This window comes from Panthera onca, chromosome B4 (assembly GCF_046562875.1).
Source record: "Panthera onca isolate mPanOnc1 chromosome B4, mPanOnc1 haplotype 2, whole genome shotgun sequence".
Lineage (NCBI taxonomy): Eukaryota > Metazoa > Chordata > Mammalia > Carnivora > Felidae > Panthera > Panthera onca.
The window spans coordinates 34,382,387-34,401,548 of NC_138345.1; the positions used below are offsets into that span (position 1 = coordinate 34,382,387).

Consider the following 19,162-nt stretch of genomic DNA (forward strand, 5'->3'; position numbering starts at 1 on the left):
GACTTTTCTTTAGCGCATTTCAATTGTGTTTAGTTATTTCTGTGAAACTTGTCATCAATACTTTAGTACTGTTTTCTATGAGGAATGTATATAGATGAGAGGAAGGAGCACGAGACTGAAAGGAAAACCAAGAATGACAAATACAAGTGCTGTAGAAGGAAAGCAAATGTAAGAAGACTGGATTCAAGACACAGCACAGTTAACAAGATATTTAATAGAAATTGCCAGAGGAGGGTTATTCCCATACCCCATGTACTGTGCAGAACCTACGTACCTTCCACTGCCTTGACCTTTTCCTCCAACTCTCGTTTCCTCTCTTCCTTTAACATCTGCTCCTGCTCCTTCTTCTGCACTGCTAGGAGAATCTGACGTTCTTCCTCCTCCTCTTTGCGCTTCTGTTTTTCTATTCTGGTAAGCACAGGGGTCTCCTGGAAAGAGCCAATAAAGTGTATAGATAGAGTCAATACACAATCATGTAAGATCAGTTCTCTGCTCTAAGATTCAAGTTTTACTGAATTCAATTTATTTAATAAATAATATTAGGTAGGGAGCTTATACCCACAAGTTGATCTTATCTATAGAATAAATATATGGATGAACATTAAAACACAATGGCAATTTAAACCAAGGTAAACGCGTTGGTGTCGACAATCTACATTTTAGGAGATAATGCTATGAATATGCTGGACCGGAGAAAAGAAACTGAGGCAGTTTGGAGACACCACTCTTACAGATTTACTATTTGAGAAAAGTGACATCTTAAAAAGTACTCTCATCTAAATAAACTTCAAAAAAGAAGAACATAGGGTCACGATTTCAGGGTGCATGACTTTAAAACCCTTAACTTTAATACTTTACAAACAAAACAATGAATAAAATTAAGAGTTTGGTAGAAGGAGCTACCATTTTGCCTTAAGATACCTAGAGGCAACTGTACAGAAATTCATAAAATCACTCAGATTGGCTATCATCTTCCCTTGTTTTTCATACAAACAATATAAACATTTCAGATGGTAACTGGGAAAGTGATTATCTACGAAATCTAACAAAAGATAAGGGAAAATAGGACCATTACCATCATAATGCATGAAAGTTTTACTCTGCATATTTTCCAATATAACTAGTTCCAAGCCATTCTGTAAACCAGAATAGTGAGGCTAGGGCTGAAATTGTTTATTTTCAATTCTTCCTTTGCCTTTTGTGATGTGAAAGCTAGAACTTTTAAGAAAAATTTTTATTTAAGAGTAACTGTTCCCTGTATATAGAATTGCAGAGACAGAAAAATGAATCCAGTATCAACAAAGGGAGAATTCACAATACCCTCATAGAAAAGATAACATTAACTATTCCATTTTAAGGAAACCTTAATCAGGAATGTGAAGCTTTTCATCACACATCTTTTTGGTAGTAAGAAGACCTAAGGAATCTGCTGTACTGGATGCATTTTCAAAAAGTTTTATACCATAGACCTTACACCAGTGCCCTTTTTAAAGAAGGGAGAAAAGAGACAAATGCATATTGACCTTTACAAGTCACTTATAAGTCTCCACTGAACACTGAAAGTGCTCTGATTAAAATTTTCTATTATTTTCTTTATGGTCTTTGAAACCAAGTTCAGATTCTCATTTGACTCAGAATTCAGAAGTGCTCTTGCCTAGATAGTAGACCTTCCCTAAGTCACTTGACCTTTCAAATTCTATGAGCCTAAGTTTGTTACCTACAAGGTAAAAATCTAAAATGAATGAGAAAGGAGAGATGGATATGGAAAAAAAAAAAAAAAGCCCAAAAAACAAACCCAAAACACCCAAACAAACCGAAAAACAAAATAACCATTATCACACCTAACATTGTAAAACTAAAGGAAGTTTCCTAAAATCTTTATCCTATGACCAGAGCAAGTAGTTGAGATACACTAGATATTTTTTCTGAAATGGCGATGCTACTGACATTAAGGGACATTCTTCTGAAGAATGCTAATCTAGCCATTGTCTGCTAAATGCTAGTTAAGCACCTTCTCTCCATTACACAAGTAGCTGCCCCCCCTCCCCCAAGTCCTTAATTATTGCAACCCAGCTGAGAAGTTATAACGGAACAGATACCCCTAACAACTGATAGGATGGAAGAAGTGGAGGAGAGGAAAACTAAGCCTGGTCAAAGGAATTATTTCACTTGAATAAAACTGTAGTGGTTTCTATATAACGTATGTGTGTATTCTGCTTCTCCTTGCCAAAGGATAGCAGGTGAGAACATGTGAAATATTCTTCCTTCAACCAGCACAAGGGGATATTAATTAGGGTCAGCATTTTATTAGGGACTAAAGCAATTCAAGCTAATGACTTATGAATGGAAGCATTAAGTCACATAAGAATCATCTGTAAATAAACATGGGAGGTGTTTCATGTTTGAAGACGATGGAAGGGGTGAAAAATAGTTAATTATTTAATTAACCAAAAGAATATCTATAAAATTCTTTTTGCAACAAATATGATTATTCTTAAAAAAATTTTTTTTTAATGTTTATTTATTTTTGAGAGAGAGAGAGACAGAGCACAAGCGAGGGAGGGGTAGAGAAAGACACAGAATCTGAAGCAGGCACCAGGCTCTGAGCTGTCAGCACAGAGCCTGACAAAGGGTTCTGAACTCACGAACTGTGAGATCATGACCTGAGCCGAAGTTGGACGCCTAACTGACTAAGCCACCCAGGTGATCATATTATTGTTTTTAAAAAAATATTTATTTATTTAAATATTTTTCCTTAATGTTTATTTATTTTTGAGAGAGAGAGAGAGAGAGAGAGAGGGAGAGAGACAGAGAGAGTGCACAGTGGGAGGGAGGCAGACACAGAATCTGAAGCAGGCTCCAGGCTCTGAACTGTCAGCACAGAGCCTGATGCAAGGCTTGAACTCACCAACTGCGAGATGGTGACCTTAACTGAAGTCAGACACCCAACCGATTGAGCCACCCAGACTCCTGTAATGTTTATTTATTTTTAAGAGAGGGGACGCACAGAGAGGGAAGCAGAGGATCCGAAGCAGACTAAGAGCTAAGAGCCTGATAGCTAAGAGCCTATGTGGGGCTAAGAGCCTGATGTGGGGCTTGAACACCTGAACAGGCAGATCATCACCTGAAGTCAGACAGACACTTAACCAACTGAGCTACCGAAGCACCCCAACAAAGTATTATTCTTACTATGTAAAGATACCTTACAAATCAATTAACAATAGCCCCCCACAAAACAAATGGAACATGAATATCAAATTCAGAAGAGATATATAAACCACATCCATGATCAAAAAGAAAAGTAAAACAGCCTTTTCTTTTTTTTTCATATTTTAATTAATTTCTTTCTCTAAATTTACATCCAAGTTAGTTAGCATATAGTACAACAATGATTTCAGGAGTAGATTCCTTAATGCTCCTTACCCATTTAGCCCACCCCCCCCCCCCCTCACACAACCCCTCCAGCAACCTGTTTGGTCTCCATAAATAAGAGTCTCTTACGTTTTGTCCCCCTCCCTGTTTTTATATTATTTTTGCTTCCCTTCACTTATGTTCATCTGTTTTGTCTCTTAAAGTCCTATGATATTTGTCCTTCTCTGACTAATTTCACTTAGCATAATACCCTCTTAGTTCCATCCACGTAGTTGTAAATGGCAAGATCTCATTATTTTTGATTGCCGAGTAATACTCCATTGTATATATATACCACATCTTCTTTATCCATTCATCCATCGATGGACATTTGGGCTCTTTCCATACTTTGGCTATTGTTGATAGTGCTGCTATAAACATCGGGGTGCATGTGCCCCTTCAAAACAGCATATCTGTATCCCTTGGATAAATATCGAGTAGTGCAATTGCTGGGCCATAGGGTAGTTCTATTTGTAATTATCTGAGGAACCTCCATACTGTCTTTCAGAGTGGCTGCACCAGTTTGCATTACCATCAGCAGGGCAGAATAGATACTTTTTCTCTGCATCCTTGCCAACATCTGTTGTTGCCTGAGTTGTTAATGTTAGCCATTCTGACAGGTGTGAGGTGGTATCTCACTCTGGTTTTGATTTGTATTTCCCTGATGATGAGTGATGTTGAGAATCTTTTCATGTGTTAGTTGGCCTTCTGGAAGTCTTCTTTGGAGAAGTGTCTATTCATGTCTTTTGCCCATTTCTTCACTGGGTTATTTATTTTCTGGGTGTTGAGTCTGATAAGTTCTTTATAGATTTTGGATGCTAAAATCCTTTATTTGATGTGTTGTTTGCAAATATCTTCTCCTAAAATAGCATTTTCACTTACAAAATAGTGAAGGATGATAAAAGGTGATACATTTGTAAAAATGTGGTAAAGTGAATGCTATCAACTTATTGGAGCACAGGTGGTTTGGAGGATAGTTTGGATATAAAAATCAAGAACGCTAGGGGTCCCTGGGTGGCTCAGTCGGTTAAGGGTCCAACTTCAGCTCAGGTCACGATGTTGCGGTTCATGAGTTTAAGTCCCTTGTTGGGCTTTGTCCTGACAGCTCAGAGCCTGGAGCCTGCTTCAGACTCTGTCTTCCTCTCTGTCTGCCCCTTCCCCACTTGAGTTCGGTTTCTCTCTCTCTCTCTCTCTCAAAATTAAACAAACATTAAAAAAAAATATGCCAGTTTTGTAATAAATGCCTAGAGAAAGGGCCTGAAGCAAATAGGTAAAAGTGTAGTACTGACGATTTGTGAATTGTTAGAGTACTATAGTCTTTTAATGTAGTCCCCCAAGTTTTCTAGAAGAGCAGGTAAATTCTTCTGGATTTAAAATAACTCCTTCCCAAGTAAACTGGGGGAATGAACTAGTATTACATATTCTGAAATGATCTAATTTTTATTGACTTTTTACTCCCTCTATATGATCCCTGTTAAAAGTCAAAAATTAAAATATGTTAAAGTACCCAAAGGTTAGAACATGTAGATTTTTTACTTAAGAAAAATTTTTTTTTAAATGTTTATTTTGTAAATGAGAGCTGGTGCACAGGAGCAGGAGAGTGGTGGTGGTGGTGGGGGCGGGGGGAGATCTGAAGTGGGCTCTGCACTGACAGCAGCAAGCCAGATGTGGGGCTTGAACTCACAAAAGGCCAGATGATGACCTGAGCTGAAGTGAGATGCTTAATTGACAGAACCACACAGGTACCCCAGAACTTGTAGATTTTTTAAGATGAGGTACTAAAAATTGATTATAAATAGTTTAAGTTATTTTGGTAACAATGAAGCAGGAATCCCAAAGTTTGGGATAATTACAGATGTAAAAAATTTTCTGCTAAATCAGAGGCCCTACATCATTTAAAAACTATGTAAAACTTACTCTCAATAAGTTTTTGTTAAAAATCAAAGTGAAATTCACATAAAATTAACAATTGTGAAGTGTATAACTCAGTGGTATTTAGTACATTCACTATGTTATGTAACCACTACCTACATTAGGTTGCAAAATATTTTTAGTACCCCAAAAGAAAACACTGAACCCATCAGCCAGCCAGTCCTTACTCCCCAATCCTGCAGCACCTGGCAACCACTGATCTGCTCTGTCTCTGTGGATTTACTTGCTCTGAATATGTCATATGATTGGAATTACACAGTATGTATCTCTTCAGTTGTGTTTTCAATGAATTAATATTTATGCTAAGCATGTAAGATACAACAGTTGAGTAACTTAAATTTGTAGCATATTAAAAAAGCTTATTAGACAATTCAATAGCAAAAAAAAACCCCAATCTTTTTCTTCTTAAAAAAAATGAGCAGAGGGGCGCCTGAGTGGCTCAGTCAGTTGAGCGCCTGACTTTGGCTCAGGTCATGATCTCATAGCTCTGTGGGTTCGAGCCCCACATCGGGCTCTGTGCTGACAGCTCAGAGCCTGGAGCCTGCTTCAGATTCTGTGTCTCCCTCTCTCTGCCCCTAACCCACTTGCATTCTGTCTCTGTCTCTCTCAAAAATAAATAAACATTAAAAAATTAAAAAAAAAAAATGAGCAGAGAACCTGAACATTTTTCCAAAGAAAAGACACAGAAAGTCAACAGGTACATGAAACATTCCTAATCATCAGGGAAATGAAAATCAAAACCACAATGAGATGTTATTACTTCACGAAACCTGTTAGAATGGCTATCATTAAAAAGACAAGAAATAACAAGTGTTGGCAAGGATGCAGAGAAAAAGGAAACCCTCATGCACTGTTGGTGGGAATGTAAATTGGTGTGTGGCTTTGTTTCATCATGTGCTATAATTTCAGCAGTTCTTATCTGATATGAATTCTCAACAATTATTATTTTATACAAATTGCATCATACAAATCTGAAAAAAAAATCCATGCTATGTACCAAGAATCTGTTTTAAAACTTCTGTTCTTGGGGTGCCTGGCTGGCTCAGTTGGTTAAGTGTCTTGACTTCCGCTCAGGTCATGATCTTGCCGTTCCTGAATTTCGAGCCGGCATCAGGCACTGTGCTGACAGGTCAGAGCCTGGAGCCTGTTTTGGATTCTGTGTCTCCCTCTCTCTCTGCCCCTCCCCTGCTCACACTCCATGTCTCTCTCTCAAAAATAAATAAACATTAAAAAAATTAAAAATTTTTGTTCTCATTTCCAGCAGTACACCACCCCAAGCTAAAGCAAATATTAATGAAAATACCACTGAAGGATCGGACTCACTGCCTGGAGACACTTTTAGTAATGTTTTAATTTTTAATAGTTTAAACACTAAGAGTTTAAAGAGCAAGTACAACCAAAGGAACAAAAACAAAACAAAAAAAACCTGAACAGTTAAAAAAATTCTTATGCTGTTTGACACTGCATTAGTTTTTCCTTTGTAAGTGGTCAGTTGTATAAATGGGGGGTTATCTAAATTCTTTATTACTTTATTTTTTAAATGTTTTATAGATAAGAGACCTGCTAGAATCAAGGGGGGATTTTAATGAGAAGCTAATTAGAGACACCACTTTGAAATCCTCTAAAGTGGTATTATAAATAGAATCCGGTTGAAGCAGTGCCTAAACTCCCCTTCCGTGCTCCCCCCTCACCCAGGGCAGGTTATCAGATACCCTGGCACCCTTGCCACCTTTAGTAGCACACTTGAGACCATACCACCACAAAGAGGTCTCTAGTAAGAGTAATGTCCAGAGTGTCCTGACAAAAATAACCAATGCAGCCCTAATCTCAGAGTTTAGAAAGACTATCTCCCTTCGCTAATATTTTCCCCAGGAGTCACAATTAAAAGACTTTTTGAGGCAAAAAGATTGGACTCCTAGGTAACCAATATAGATCAGACATGCTGCCTAAAAGGTTTTAATGGCCTGATGATTCTCTGCTGCTTAAACAAAAGCACAAAACTCATAACACATCTAACGTTTTCTCTAGGACATTGGGTACCGGAACAGATATTCAGGAGCTCTACAATTCCATGGTTAGTTACATCTAAAACTAAAGAAAACAGAAAAAAAAGAACACTACAAAAAATAACTAAAAGAAGAAATTTTAGTATCTGAAGCTAAGCTTTGCTTACAGCCATGAAAAACTTTTAGGTCTGTATTCAGATTACTATGTAATGTGAAATGTACATTAAGGCATTTAGGACTCAGTACAGGGACAATGAACAGAAAATAGGAAAGAGAACTTTCAAAGAGGTGTTAACTCTTAAGGTATTGAAGAAAGTGGAGAGGACACAACAAAACAAAAGGAGCTAGAAAACCATTTGAGAACTATGGCTGGATACCAATTACTAAAGGCCATTCCGAAACTAATGATGCTATAGGAAAGAAGAGACTGGGGAGACTGAAGTCAGTCATGACAGAATTGCCAATCATTAAAAGTTGGGCAGTTTATCAACTGGCAAGAACATGTCTATGAACTCAAAAACAGAAATAAAGGTTAAATGCAAATATATTTAAGTAAAAATTTATAAATTAATTTTTTCCTTTTTTTAGGCTCAAGGTAGAATGTATTTAGTTAATGATAAGATCTCTGTAAAACAAATTATGCTGTCACCTGAATTTAAGTCATGAAAACATTACTTTGAGGTAGTAAGAAGCTCCATACTTTCTAAGACCACTAAACTATGTGATATTCAACAAAACATAATGCTAAAAGGCATTAAAAAGTTAAAAAGTACAGAGACTGTAAGAACTGCCCAGCACAGAGTCTGGATTTGAGATTGAAATTAGCAACAAAGAAAAACCTCTGGTAAAAGAAGAGTGAGGAAATGGAGGTTTCAGAGGATCGAGGGCCGTGAGTACAAGGCACCTTCTATATAACCTTCACAGACTGGGAAGGGGGATCTAGGGAAATCACTTGCTGGGTGCTTTCATTATGACTGTCTCTCCCTGAATTCCACTCTCCTATTGGACTTCCAGCATCAAATATATCATCACCTGCAATCAAGTTCCTTTGGCCTCACATTCCTTTACCACCTTGACAATTTTTAAATCTCAGTAAATGTGAGTATCAATTTTGTCCCTTCCTATACGTGTGCTGCTGAAGTCATTTAACTACCCTAAACTATGGTACAAAATGAAAATGCCCAAACATAGTCGGCTTCTGGATGTGGGGAAACCCTTTTTTTAATACATTAGTTGTTGACCTAAATATTGTGTCTTCATTAGATCTCCACTCTCACCTTCAGAGGATAGATGAACATCCAATGTGAACTCCTAACGTTTTCCTGCCCCATCAAAGTTTGTGTTTTTAACTTAGGAGAAACGGGAGAAACTCCATGGCAAGGCCCTGCTTCGCAGGCACTTCACCTTACCAGAGTCAGCTACATGCAGTCTCTTTCTCATTCATGGACATCTTTCATGTCCATGCTACATCTCAATTTAAAAAAATGAAAACTCCACAAGCTCTCCTCAACCCTGCTTCCTCTTTACTTTTTCACAATTTGTTTTCTTTCACTGTCATATTTTTCAAAACAACAAATACCATGATACTAATGACCCTCATGCACTAATGACCCTCTCCTGCCACTCCCCGACCTCCACCATTTCCTCCATTTTATTTATTATTTTAAATGTTTATCTATTTTTGAGAGAAGAGAGAAGAGAGAGAAGGAGGGACAGAGAGACAGGGAGACACAAAATCTGAAGCAGGCTCCAGGCTCTGAGCTGTCAGCACAAGCCCAACACAGGGCTCGAACTCACAAACTGTGAGATCACAACCTGAGCCGAAGTCAGACACTTAACCGACTGAGCCACCCAAGTACCCCTCATTTCCTCCATTTTAGACCTACATTTTCAATAGCAGAGATTCCACTATTCTTTCCTGCTGGAAGTATACTGCTAACGGATTTCTTACTTTCCAGTGTTTCCTTAAAAAATCATTTATCATGGTGTGACCAGAAAGGTAGCTTCCTAAAACAAAGCTCTAATGACATAACCTCACTAACTACTGCCTGTCTATTGAAAATATAAGCTTGAGAGTCCGGAGACTCAAAAATTTCATCGTTCTGGCATTTTCTTCCACTATATACAACAACACATCTTATATGCCAGACACATCCAAATATGTACTGTTCTTTTACCACATTTATATATCATCATGCCTCTGTGCTTTGTTTATATTACTCTTGTGTATTACTCTTCTGCCCCCACTATCCACCATCAAAATCTTAGTCATTCTCCAAGGTTCAGGTGAAGTATAGTTCTGCTTGCCTCAACTCCCCTTTCTTTGCCCACCACTAATTTTTTCCATTTTTGCAGTCATGAACTTCTACTACATAGATATCTATTATAGTGCTTATCATTCTCACCTATATTAGATATGGATATGTTTATCATCACTGGAAATTAACTGTTAAGATCCAAAAGAGTGCAATGTCATATCTTACTTTTTAATGTCTTCTTTTTCTAAAAGTGCATCTCATGTATAAGAATGCTCCATAAAAGTCTGAGATTTAGAAATTGAGGTAAAGGTAAATTAAAAAGTAGGAATAAAAGGAGTACCTGAAATAAAAATGGAACAATCTTTTTGAACACTTAAAAACTCCTCTCTACTCTCATACACACTCACCTCTTGCTTGATGGATTTGACGGACAGGTGGTCAGACATCCACCTAGGTTGCAATTCTGCCTTTGTGCGCTGTGGACGCTTTCCCTATAGTTAGAAGTGAGGAAAAGAAAGGAAAAGACAGATTAGGGTGTTCTCAGCTACTGCTACTGCTGCTGCCAGGATTAGAGTGGCCTTTAAGGCACATGGGTTATGGCTTTACCTAAGTAAGAGCCAAAGGTATCCTTTGGACAGTCAATAAAATGACTATTCAATTCCATAAGGTACCAAGCCAGTTTATTTTCTTAAAAGAAAAAAAAAAGCAAAAAACTTACAGACACCAAGTGTCTCCTCTATCAATATTTATCACTGGCAAGAAACTCTTTTAACTATTTAAACACTAAAAAAATATTTTGTTGCAAATTATTAAGAGAAAGCCATGTTTTACCACTTTTCACTGAAGGGAATGGCTCTGAAAGGAGGCATTACGAGCAGATGGAGGCAGAACTCCCCTAAAAGGCAGCTCAGTGGCAGCAGTGAGAAGTGAGGGTGGCTGCCTCAGCTGAGAACCAAAGTAGCAAGACAGAAGTGGGGAAAAAGACTCAGGGACCAGAAATCAGAGAGCTTGCCTGAGAAGATTAGACTTGACAAAATTTAAAAGCTTGAAAGCAATCACTATAGGACATTTCAAGAAAGGAGTTTTGAAACTTAACTAACGCTAGGTATTTACCTAAGGTCAGCATAAGTTTTGGAATTTTTGTGGAATGAGCCCCATAGCTTCGCCAATGTAACCTATATTGAGGTGGTAAGCAAAGGCTTTGCAGTTAAGATGAGTAATTTTGTGGCTTCAGTATCAGTATCAGCATTACCCAGGTTTGGTTCCAGTACCACTTAATCCAAAGTCTTGAAACTTGAAGAATCAATGAGGTAAAGGCACAAAGGGTAGAAAAAAAGTCAGTGACAAAAAGGTGTGGTCTATACAATGCAAACATACTGCAAAGCAATTGTGGTAGATTTAAAAAGAAGCTTTAGAAAGCTTTCCTGTTAGGAGAATGACCAGTCCTCAGTACAAATGTAATCTAACCGTCAAAGTGTCACGACCTTCTTTTTCACAAAAGCTACCACAGCAGTTTCCTCAAATATGCCTATGAGCGACTCCTTTACAAGCTTAAAGACCCCAAGAGGAAGAGCTCTTCAATTTTAAGTAAATGTGAAAATTTACCATGGAATTCTCTTTCGAAGGGATTGTACAAGTTTACCATGCTAGTAGCAATAGCGGCTAATATCAACTTGACTCCAAACTTTGCCAAATCAGACAAAAGTTACTAATGTGGAAATGGTAGTCTTGATAAAGAAGATGAACTTGTTTTCCTACAACTTTACTCTTTTGTGTGAATTATCTATACTCTAAGTCTATTCATTTGTTAAAGACCTAATGTTTATAAGCTGTTTAAATATTACTGCCTGTAATATTAGTAACAAATACTTTTACTAGCTTAGATCTTTTATTTAAACCTTACCATAAAAGCTTAACTTTTATATGGTCAAAAAAAGCTTACTGATTCTTTTATTATTTCAACATTTAGAGAGCTATTTATTTAATCTGTTTTAACTTTCTTCACACTTGCATTTATTTTGGTAAGATTTAGTTTTCTAACAAGGTTTCTCACCAATTATCTACAACCATGAACAATGGATAGGACCAAGTACCTACTGGTAGCTGTGTACTATGCCAGGTACACTGATGTGGTTTCTTTTGCTTAATTCCCATAGAAACTTCTGTGAAGTTAGAGCTTTCATTTTACTAACAAAAAATAAAAATTTAGAGATATCAAGTAACTTATCCAAAGGGATAACTAGAAAAGGGAAGCACCATTATTCAATGAAGTTTGAAAGAAAAGCTCTTGACTCCTGCTATGCCATATTAACCCTCTGTCCACTGTCCTAGCTGTTTTGTGCTTTTACATACTGAGATGATGACCTGAGCTGAAATCAAGAGTTGGATGCTTAACCAACAGAGCTGTACCACCCAGGTGTTCCCAAACTGTATTTTATATATAATGGGTGTATCTGTGAGCACCACATTATGTTCTACTGATAATATGTTTCAAATGTCACATTTGAATCACTGGCATTTTTCATTATTACAAAAAAAAAAAAAAAAACTCTCTTGGCCAATATAATTAGGATGGGTAGTGGTAGGGTAACATAGTTAAAGCAAGGAATTTTAAAAATGTATATACTTCAAGCATGTATTTTACTTAATGTATAAATGTACTGCCATTCACCAATCATATGATGCAGTACCCCATTGAGAGGGTTTCCTATGAGTCAGTCATATAAATTAACCTCTTAAGCCATTATCTGCCCTACCAGTTCTGTTTAAGTGAAAGTGAGATGTTAAAGAGATTGGATTTGTAATCCAAATGCAGAAACCTTATCATTTTAATGATTTTTGTCCTATTCAATCTTTTACTGCTTTGCTCTAATTTGAGAATTAAGCTTTTTATTTTTTACTTTTAAAGTAAACTCTACACCCAACATGGGGCTTGAACTCACAGCCCCGAGATTAAGAGTCACATGCTCTCCTGATTGAGCCAGCTAGGTGCACTGCCTTGAGAGTCAACTTTTTAAAGAAATGTTTATTATTTGTTTTTTGAGAGAGAGAGAGTGAGCAGGGGAGGAGCAGAGAGAGAGAGATACAGAATCCAAAGCAGGCTTCAGGCTTTGAGCTGTCAGCACAGAGCCTGATGCGGGGCTCAAACCCACAAACTGGAGATCATGACCTGAGCTGAAGTCAGACCCTTAACTGACTGAGCCACCCAAGCGCCCCTAGAGAGTCAAGTTTTTAAAGCAACTCATATTCAATGATTTTTTTTTAATGGAAAATTTTCAAAGAAATTTTTATGCTCATATTTTATTGACTTCATAATATTTGTGTAATTACTGTAACAAGTACAATAAACACAAACACATTTGTAAAAATATTACAAATGTTGATGAACATATGTCTTTTTTTTTTTTTTTTTAACGTTTTTTATTTATTTTTGGGACAGAGAGAGACAGAGCATGAACGGGGGAGGGGCAGAGAGAGAGGGAGACACAGAATCGGAAACAGGCTCCAGGCTCGGAGCCATCAGCCCAGAGCCTGACGCGGGGCTCGAACTCACGGACCGCGAGATCGTGACCCGGCTGAAGCCGGACGCTTAACCGACTGCGCCACCCAGGCGCCCCTGAACATATGTCTTAAATGCTAAATGCCAAGGCACCTGAGTGGCTAGGTCTGTTGAGAATCCAACTTTGGCTCAGGTCATGATTTCACAGTTCATGAGTTCAAGTCCCACATAGGGCTTGCTGCTGTCAGCTCAGAGCCTGCCTCGGATCCTCTGTACCCCTCGCTCTGCCCCACCCCCATTCACTCTGTCTCTCACGCTCTCTTTCAAAACTAAATAAACGTTAAAAAAAAATTGCTAAATGCCAAGTTCAGCAAAGACCGTGAAGATTGGTACATTTGTACTGCTTTGAGTAAATCATTTATGATAAGCATGTCTGTTACATGAAGGCCCCTTCAGAATGCTTCCAATATGCTGATTTAAGTGATAATACATATCATTGTCATCTACCTCTTCTAACACTCCTATTTTACAATACTTTTTATCCACCTGTTATTTTGGAGAAAAAATTTTATTATCTTCGGATTTGGCTAAGGCTATAATAAATCTCAATTTATCTTGGTGAATATTGATATCTAAGCATCTTTCCATGGCGCCTGTGTGGCTGAGTTGGTTAAGTGTCCAACTCTCAGTTTTGGCTCAGGTCATGATCTCACGGTTTCGTGGATTCGAGCTCTATGTTGGGCTCCGTGCTGACAGTGCAGAGCCTGCTTGGGATTCTCTCTCTGTCTCTTCCCCACTCGTGCTGTCTCTCTCAAAATAAATAAATAAACTTAAAAAAAAATCTTTCCTTCTAGGAACAGAGATCTTAATATATTTACATGAGATTTAAAAAATATGTATCTACTAACAGTTCTGTAGCTTTTTCTTTCTTATCAACTATGTACAACTCAAGTTAGTTTCACAGCAAAATTTGTTTTGTTGCTACTGTAAATGGGATTTTTTCAGCAATCTTTAAATATCAGTATGCCTAATAATCACCTGAGAGCTTCTACAACTGCATATTAACAGATAACACCTCTAACAATTCTGATAGGAGTTGGGAGTGGTATACTGGCAAGAATCTGAGCTTTTAATAAGTGTGCAAGGTGATTCTGATGCAGAAAGTCTAGTTACCCAGCACTATTACTAACTTCTAATTAACAGACTTCTAAGCAGATTCATCATATTCCTCCAGGCAAAATGTTTTGCCTCTGACTCTTGTTTGTATCATTATACTAGATAAAACTTCCAAGACAATGTTACCAATTAATAGAACCTAGGGATTATTAGGAACAAAAGAATTATTATTCTTTTGGTGAAGGATGGCTTTTATTTGTTAGTATTAAGGACTTGACATTTATATTACTGAATGAAGAGGGTGTGTTTATATGAAGAATAGGAATCTAAGATATCTGTATCTGAATGAACAAGGGTAGCTACCCATTTCTTTCTTCATTTTTGAAATGTTTAGAAGTTATCTTTTTTTAAGGGTTTAGAAAAATTTACCTGTGAATACATTCAAGTGATTCTGGAGTTTTTTTTTGTTTTTTGTTTTTAATTTTTAAAAATGTTTATTTATTATTGAGAAACAGAGACAGAGCACGAGCAGGGGACGGGGGCAGACAGAAGGGGAGACACAGAATCCGAAGCAGGCTCCAGGCTCTGAGCTGTCAGCACAGAGCCTGAAGCAGGGCTCGAACTCACAAACCACGAGATCATGATCTGAGCTGAAGTCGGATGCTTAACCGACTGTGCCACCCAGGCGCCCCTGATTCTGGAGTTTTTGATGGGATCCCTTTGTGATAACTCTTTTCCCCTAATTACTGAACTGCTAAGATTTTTCTCTTCATTTTTAAAATTTTTAAATTTTTGAGAGAGATAAACACAGAGAGAGCAGGGAAGCAGGGAAGCGACAGAGAGAGAGGGAGACACAGAATCTGAAGCAGGCTCCAGGCTCTGAGCTATCAGCACAGAACCCGACATGCGGCTTGAACTCACGAACCGCAAGATCATGACCTGAGTTAAGTCGGACACTTAATAGACTGAGCCACCCAGGTGCCCCTTAGATTTTTCTACTGCACAATTTAGATTCTCTTGTTTTTGTAATTAATACCCTATTTTACTAAGGTTTGCTAATTTATAGCACTATACGCCTTTCAAAATACCAAATCTGTTGTTATTATTTGGCTTGTAATTTCATGTTTCTTGAGAATTATAATTCATGTTTATCTTATTTTAAAAATTTTTCTTCTCTTGCAAAGAATAACTTTTGAAATTTTTCCCATCAAAACCATCAGTTTTATGCTTGTAAGTTTTTTTTCTTAGTTCATCTATTCAAAAAAATCATAGGTTGAATACTGCAGTAAAAAAGCAGAAATTATAAGAGCACCTGGCTGGCTCAGTTGGTAGAACGTGTGACTGCTGATCTTGGGGTCAAGGGATTGAACACAATGGATGTAGAGATTACATTCACTTATTTTTGAAAGAGAGAGAGACAGAGCACAAGTGGGGGAAGGGCAGAGAGAGAATGAGACACAGAATCTGAAGCAGGCTCCAGACTCCAAGCTGTCAACACAGAGCCCGACGTGGGGCTCAAACTCACAAACCATGAGATCATGACCTGAGCCAAAGTCGGACGCTTAACCGACTCAGCCACCCAGGTGCCCCTAGAGATTACTTTAAAAAAAAAAAGGCAAAAATTACAAAAGAAGGATTAAGCAGAGTAGTCATATGCCTTATTGATGATTTAATGTGTCATCGTTATATATAAAGTCACGTAAAGTTATAAAGCCATCTCCACATAATAGTTACTTTAAGAAAATTAGATTAAGGGTGCTTGGGTAGCCCAGTTGGTTAAGCTTCCCATTCTTGATTTTGGCTCAGGTCACGATTTCAAGATCGTGAGATTGAGCTCCATGTTGGGCTCTGCGCCGAGTGCAAAGCTTGCTTGGGATTCAATCTCTCTCTCTCTGCTCCTCGATCACTTGCTCTCACAAGTGCTCTCTCTCTCAAAAAAAAAATAAACTTAAAAAAAAAAAAAATCAGATTATGTGTTTCAATTCCTGGAAAAATTGTCACAGTGGGTAGCAGGTCACAAACCTAAGTATAATTATAGTATATGGAATTAAGTATGGTGATGAGGAAATGGAGATTCTTCTTTTGCTCATCCATTAAAATGTAATTATTGAAGCACTCTATAAGATCTCTAATAAGAATGGTGACTTTCTACAATTTTCCTTTTAAAGCACCAACCTACTTAGAAAAGTTAGAAATACCACTGGATTCACAACAAATTAATATATTTCTCCTTCTGTTTTTCTCTGGAGGTGCTACAGCAATTAATTTATTCTTTCTCTTCAGATTTCAGTGGCAGGTGGTCAAAATTTTCTGACTTTTATGAACATGTGCAACAGTCAGAAGTATTAGAATTATTGCAATGAAATAAGCAAAGTCAATGACTCTTGAGCATCCACCATGGAAAAGGCTTTACATTAGGTGTTATGGGGTTTAAAACAGTAAGATATGGTGCCTAATCTAAACAAAGCTTAAACAACTCAAAACAGAATTAAGTCATGACAAAATGTGTTAGGTAGGGGCGGCTGGGTGGTTCAGTCAGTTGAGCATATGACTTCAGCTCAGGTCATGATCTCATGATTTGTGGGTTCGAGCCCTGTGTCAGGCTTTGCGATGACAGCACAGAGCCTGCTTCGGATCCTCTGTCTCCCTCTCTCTCTGCCCCTCCCCCACCCCTGCTCGCTGTCTCTCAAAAATACATAAACATTAAAAGAAAAAAAAAAAACATAAGGGAGAAAATCCTAAAATTGGGAGACACGGGAGATCTTACGGAGAGTAGTATTCAAATAGGCAGGGAAGGAGAAGGAGAAAGATGCTTGAGAAAAGACAGGGCACCTGGGTGGCTCAGTTGGTTGCGCGTCTTACTTTGGCTCAGGTCATGATCTCACAGTCCGTGGGTTCAAGCTCTGCATCAGGCTCTGTGCTGACAGCTCGGATCCTGGAGCCTGCTTCAGATTCTGTGTTTCCCCCTCTCTCTGCCCCTCCCCCACTCCAGTTCTGTCTCTCTTAAAAATAAACATTAAAAAAAAAGGCATACATGAGGGTGTATATGCATGAAAATATAGAAAGTGTGATTTATGGAACTATAACATAAAACCAGAAAAAGCATCACACATGTGGAGCTGGCAGAGTGGCCCTGGAGCTACAAAGACAAATACCCTTCAGAACTTGCTGCTTACTGGAAGAGAGAGAGTTTCTGCCCACCACCCCCCCCCCCCCAAAAAAGCAGCATATATATACAGAAGTATGCACAGGCTGATAGAAGATACACCTGGGGGCTTGGGGAACATTTTCTGAGGAATGTTACAGAAGGAAAGTTGGTTCTAAACTGTGAAAAGCCATCCTAAGTACTATGGAATGGGAGTCACTGAGGATTTTGTGGGGCTAAGGAGAATACTGGATGATCCACAGTGAAGGAGAGTGGGTGGCATGAGGTCCCTTTTTAACATTCCAGATCAAAGTGAAGGGCTTGTACCACTTCCAGGAGACACTAGAAATGTATTCAAAACTTAATGAATCATCCTTAAATAAATCAGTTTTATAGCTACTAAAGAAGAGGAGGAACCACCGGTTTGCATACCTTTTGGGCAATCATGTTGCAGATCTCAGGCAAGAAGTCCTCGCTGAGGAGCTTATAGAGCTGCCGTTCTCGAAGAGAGGTTCTCTCCCGAAAACTCTCAGTGACCTGTCTCCATTCTTCTTCTGTTTGGCACAGGAGCCACCAGGTGCCTTGACCTGGCCCTTGGGACCCTAAAAAAGAAAGGATAGGTTCATTAGATAGATACCACTAGGACCTTTTTTCTGTTTATTCTCAATTTCATTCTCCCCCGGGTATGAACAAAACCAGGAAATAAAAAACATTTAAAAAAAAAAGGGTATTAATTTTAAAAAGTTGATAACGTATAATTTTGATTTTCATGTTACTATTTACACCTAAAAGTATTGTGACCGTCGTAATTACAGATTTTAATAGAAATGCTTAAATATACTTACTTTTCTATTCAAAAGGTTCTGATTTGATCCTCTGCAGTCTTCCTGTTTCATTTATGTTGACATACTGTATATAAATTGATATTCCTCTCCCACTCCCAGTTTTAGGCAATTTGGATTACGGAACTGAAATCTGGTTAGGAATCCAATATAATCCCTTACATAGCATTTTACATTAAAAAGATAGGTCTTTGACAAGTTGCTCATTTATCCAAATGTAATGTGCCCATTACACTGTGCCCAGGTTAGAAAGCACAAGTGAAGATCTGAAGTTATCCATCAGATGGAGAGATAGGCACAGGTAAGTGTGAGGAAGAGAGAACTGAAGAAGGGCAAAGAAACCAGTTAGAAGGCTGCTGCAATAAGCTTAATTGCTTTGCATGGCTCTGGAAAAAGAGTTGTCATCATAATATAAATCAATCATATTTACTTAATCCTTTCTAGTTATTTTTATATCTTAGCAAGAGAGCATGAGTGCGGGAGACAGGCATGCATGGGGTGGGGAGGGAAAGGGGGGGTATAGAGACAGAGACAGAGGCAGAGAGACAGAGAGAGAGACAGAGAGAGAGAGAGAGAGAGAGACAGAGAGAGAGAGAGAGAGAGAGAGACACTCCTAAGCAGGCTCTATGTTCAGTGTGGAGCCTGACATGGGGCTGGATCCCACAACCCTGGGATGGTGATCTGAGCTGAAATCAAGAGTCAGATGCTTAACCGAATGAGCTACCACTCAGGTGCCCCAATCTTTTCTAAACTCCAACAAAAGTCATTACCATTTCTTGTCTGTGGCTCGGATGCCAAGGAGTTTTCTTCCTGTTTTTCACTGAAACACAGGGAAAGGAGGCACCAATTAAATTGCACAATGATATGCACAGCAAAATATTAGGTTTTAAAACATTTTTTTGGAAGTCAAACAGAGGAGTTAAGTGTTACCGGTTAAATGCCTACCCATCTGC

General features: G+C 38.2%; 1 protein-coding gene across 4 annotated transcripts in view; it reads right to left on the minus strand.

Moving 5' to 3' along the window:
• CECR2 (CECR2 histone acetyl-lysine reader) overlaps positions 1-19,162 on the minus strand; it is a 180,681-nt gene that overhangs the window by 35,264 nt on the left and 126,255 nt on the right. For 3 of the 4 annotated variants that reach the window (XM_060658930.2, XM_060658928.2, XM_060658927.2), the window contains exons 6-9: positions 18,980-19,029; positions 17,800-17,969; positions 10,015-10,098; positions 275-428 (exon numbers count right to left, since the gene is read on the minus strand). In XM_060658930.2, coding sequence (XP_060514913.1) covers positions 275-428; positions 10,015-10,098; positions 17,800-17,969; positions 18,980-19,029 — 458 coding nt within the window. The remainder of the gene's footprint in view (positions 1-274; positions 429-10,014; positions 10,099-17,799; positions 17,970-18,979; positions 19,030-19,162) is intronic. The other variant, XM_060658929.2, reaches the window with a different exon arrangement.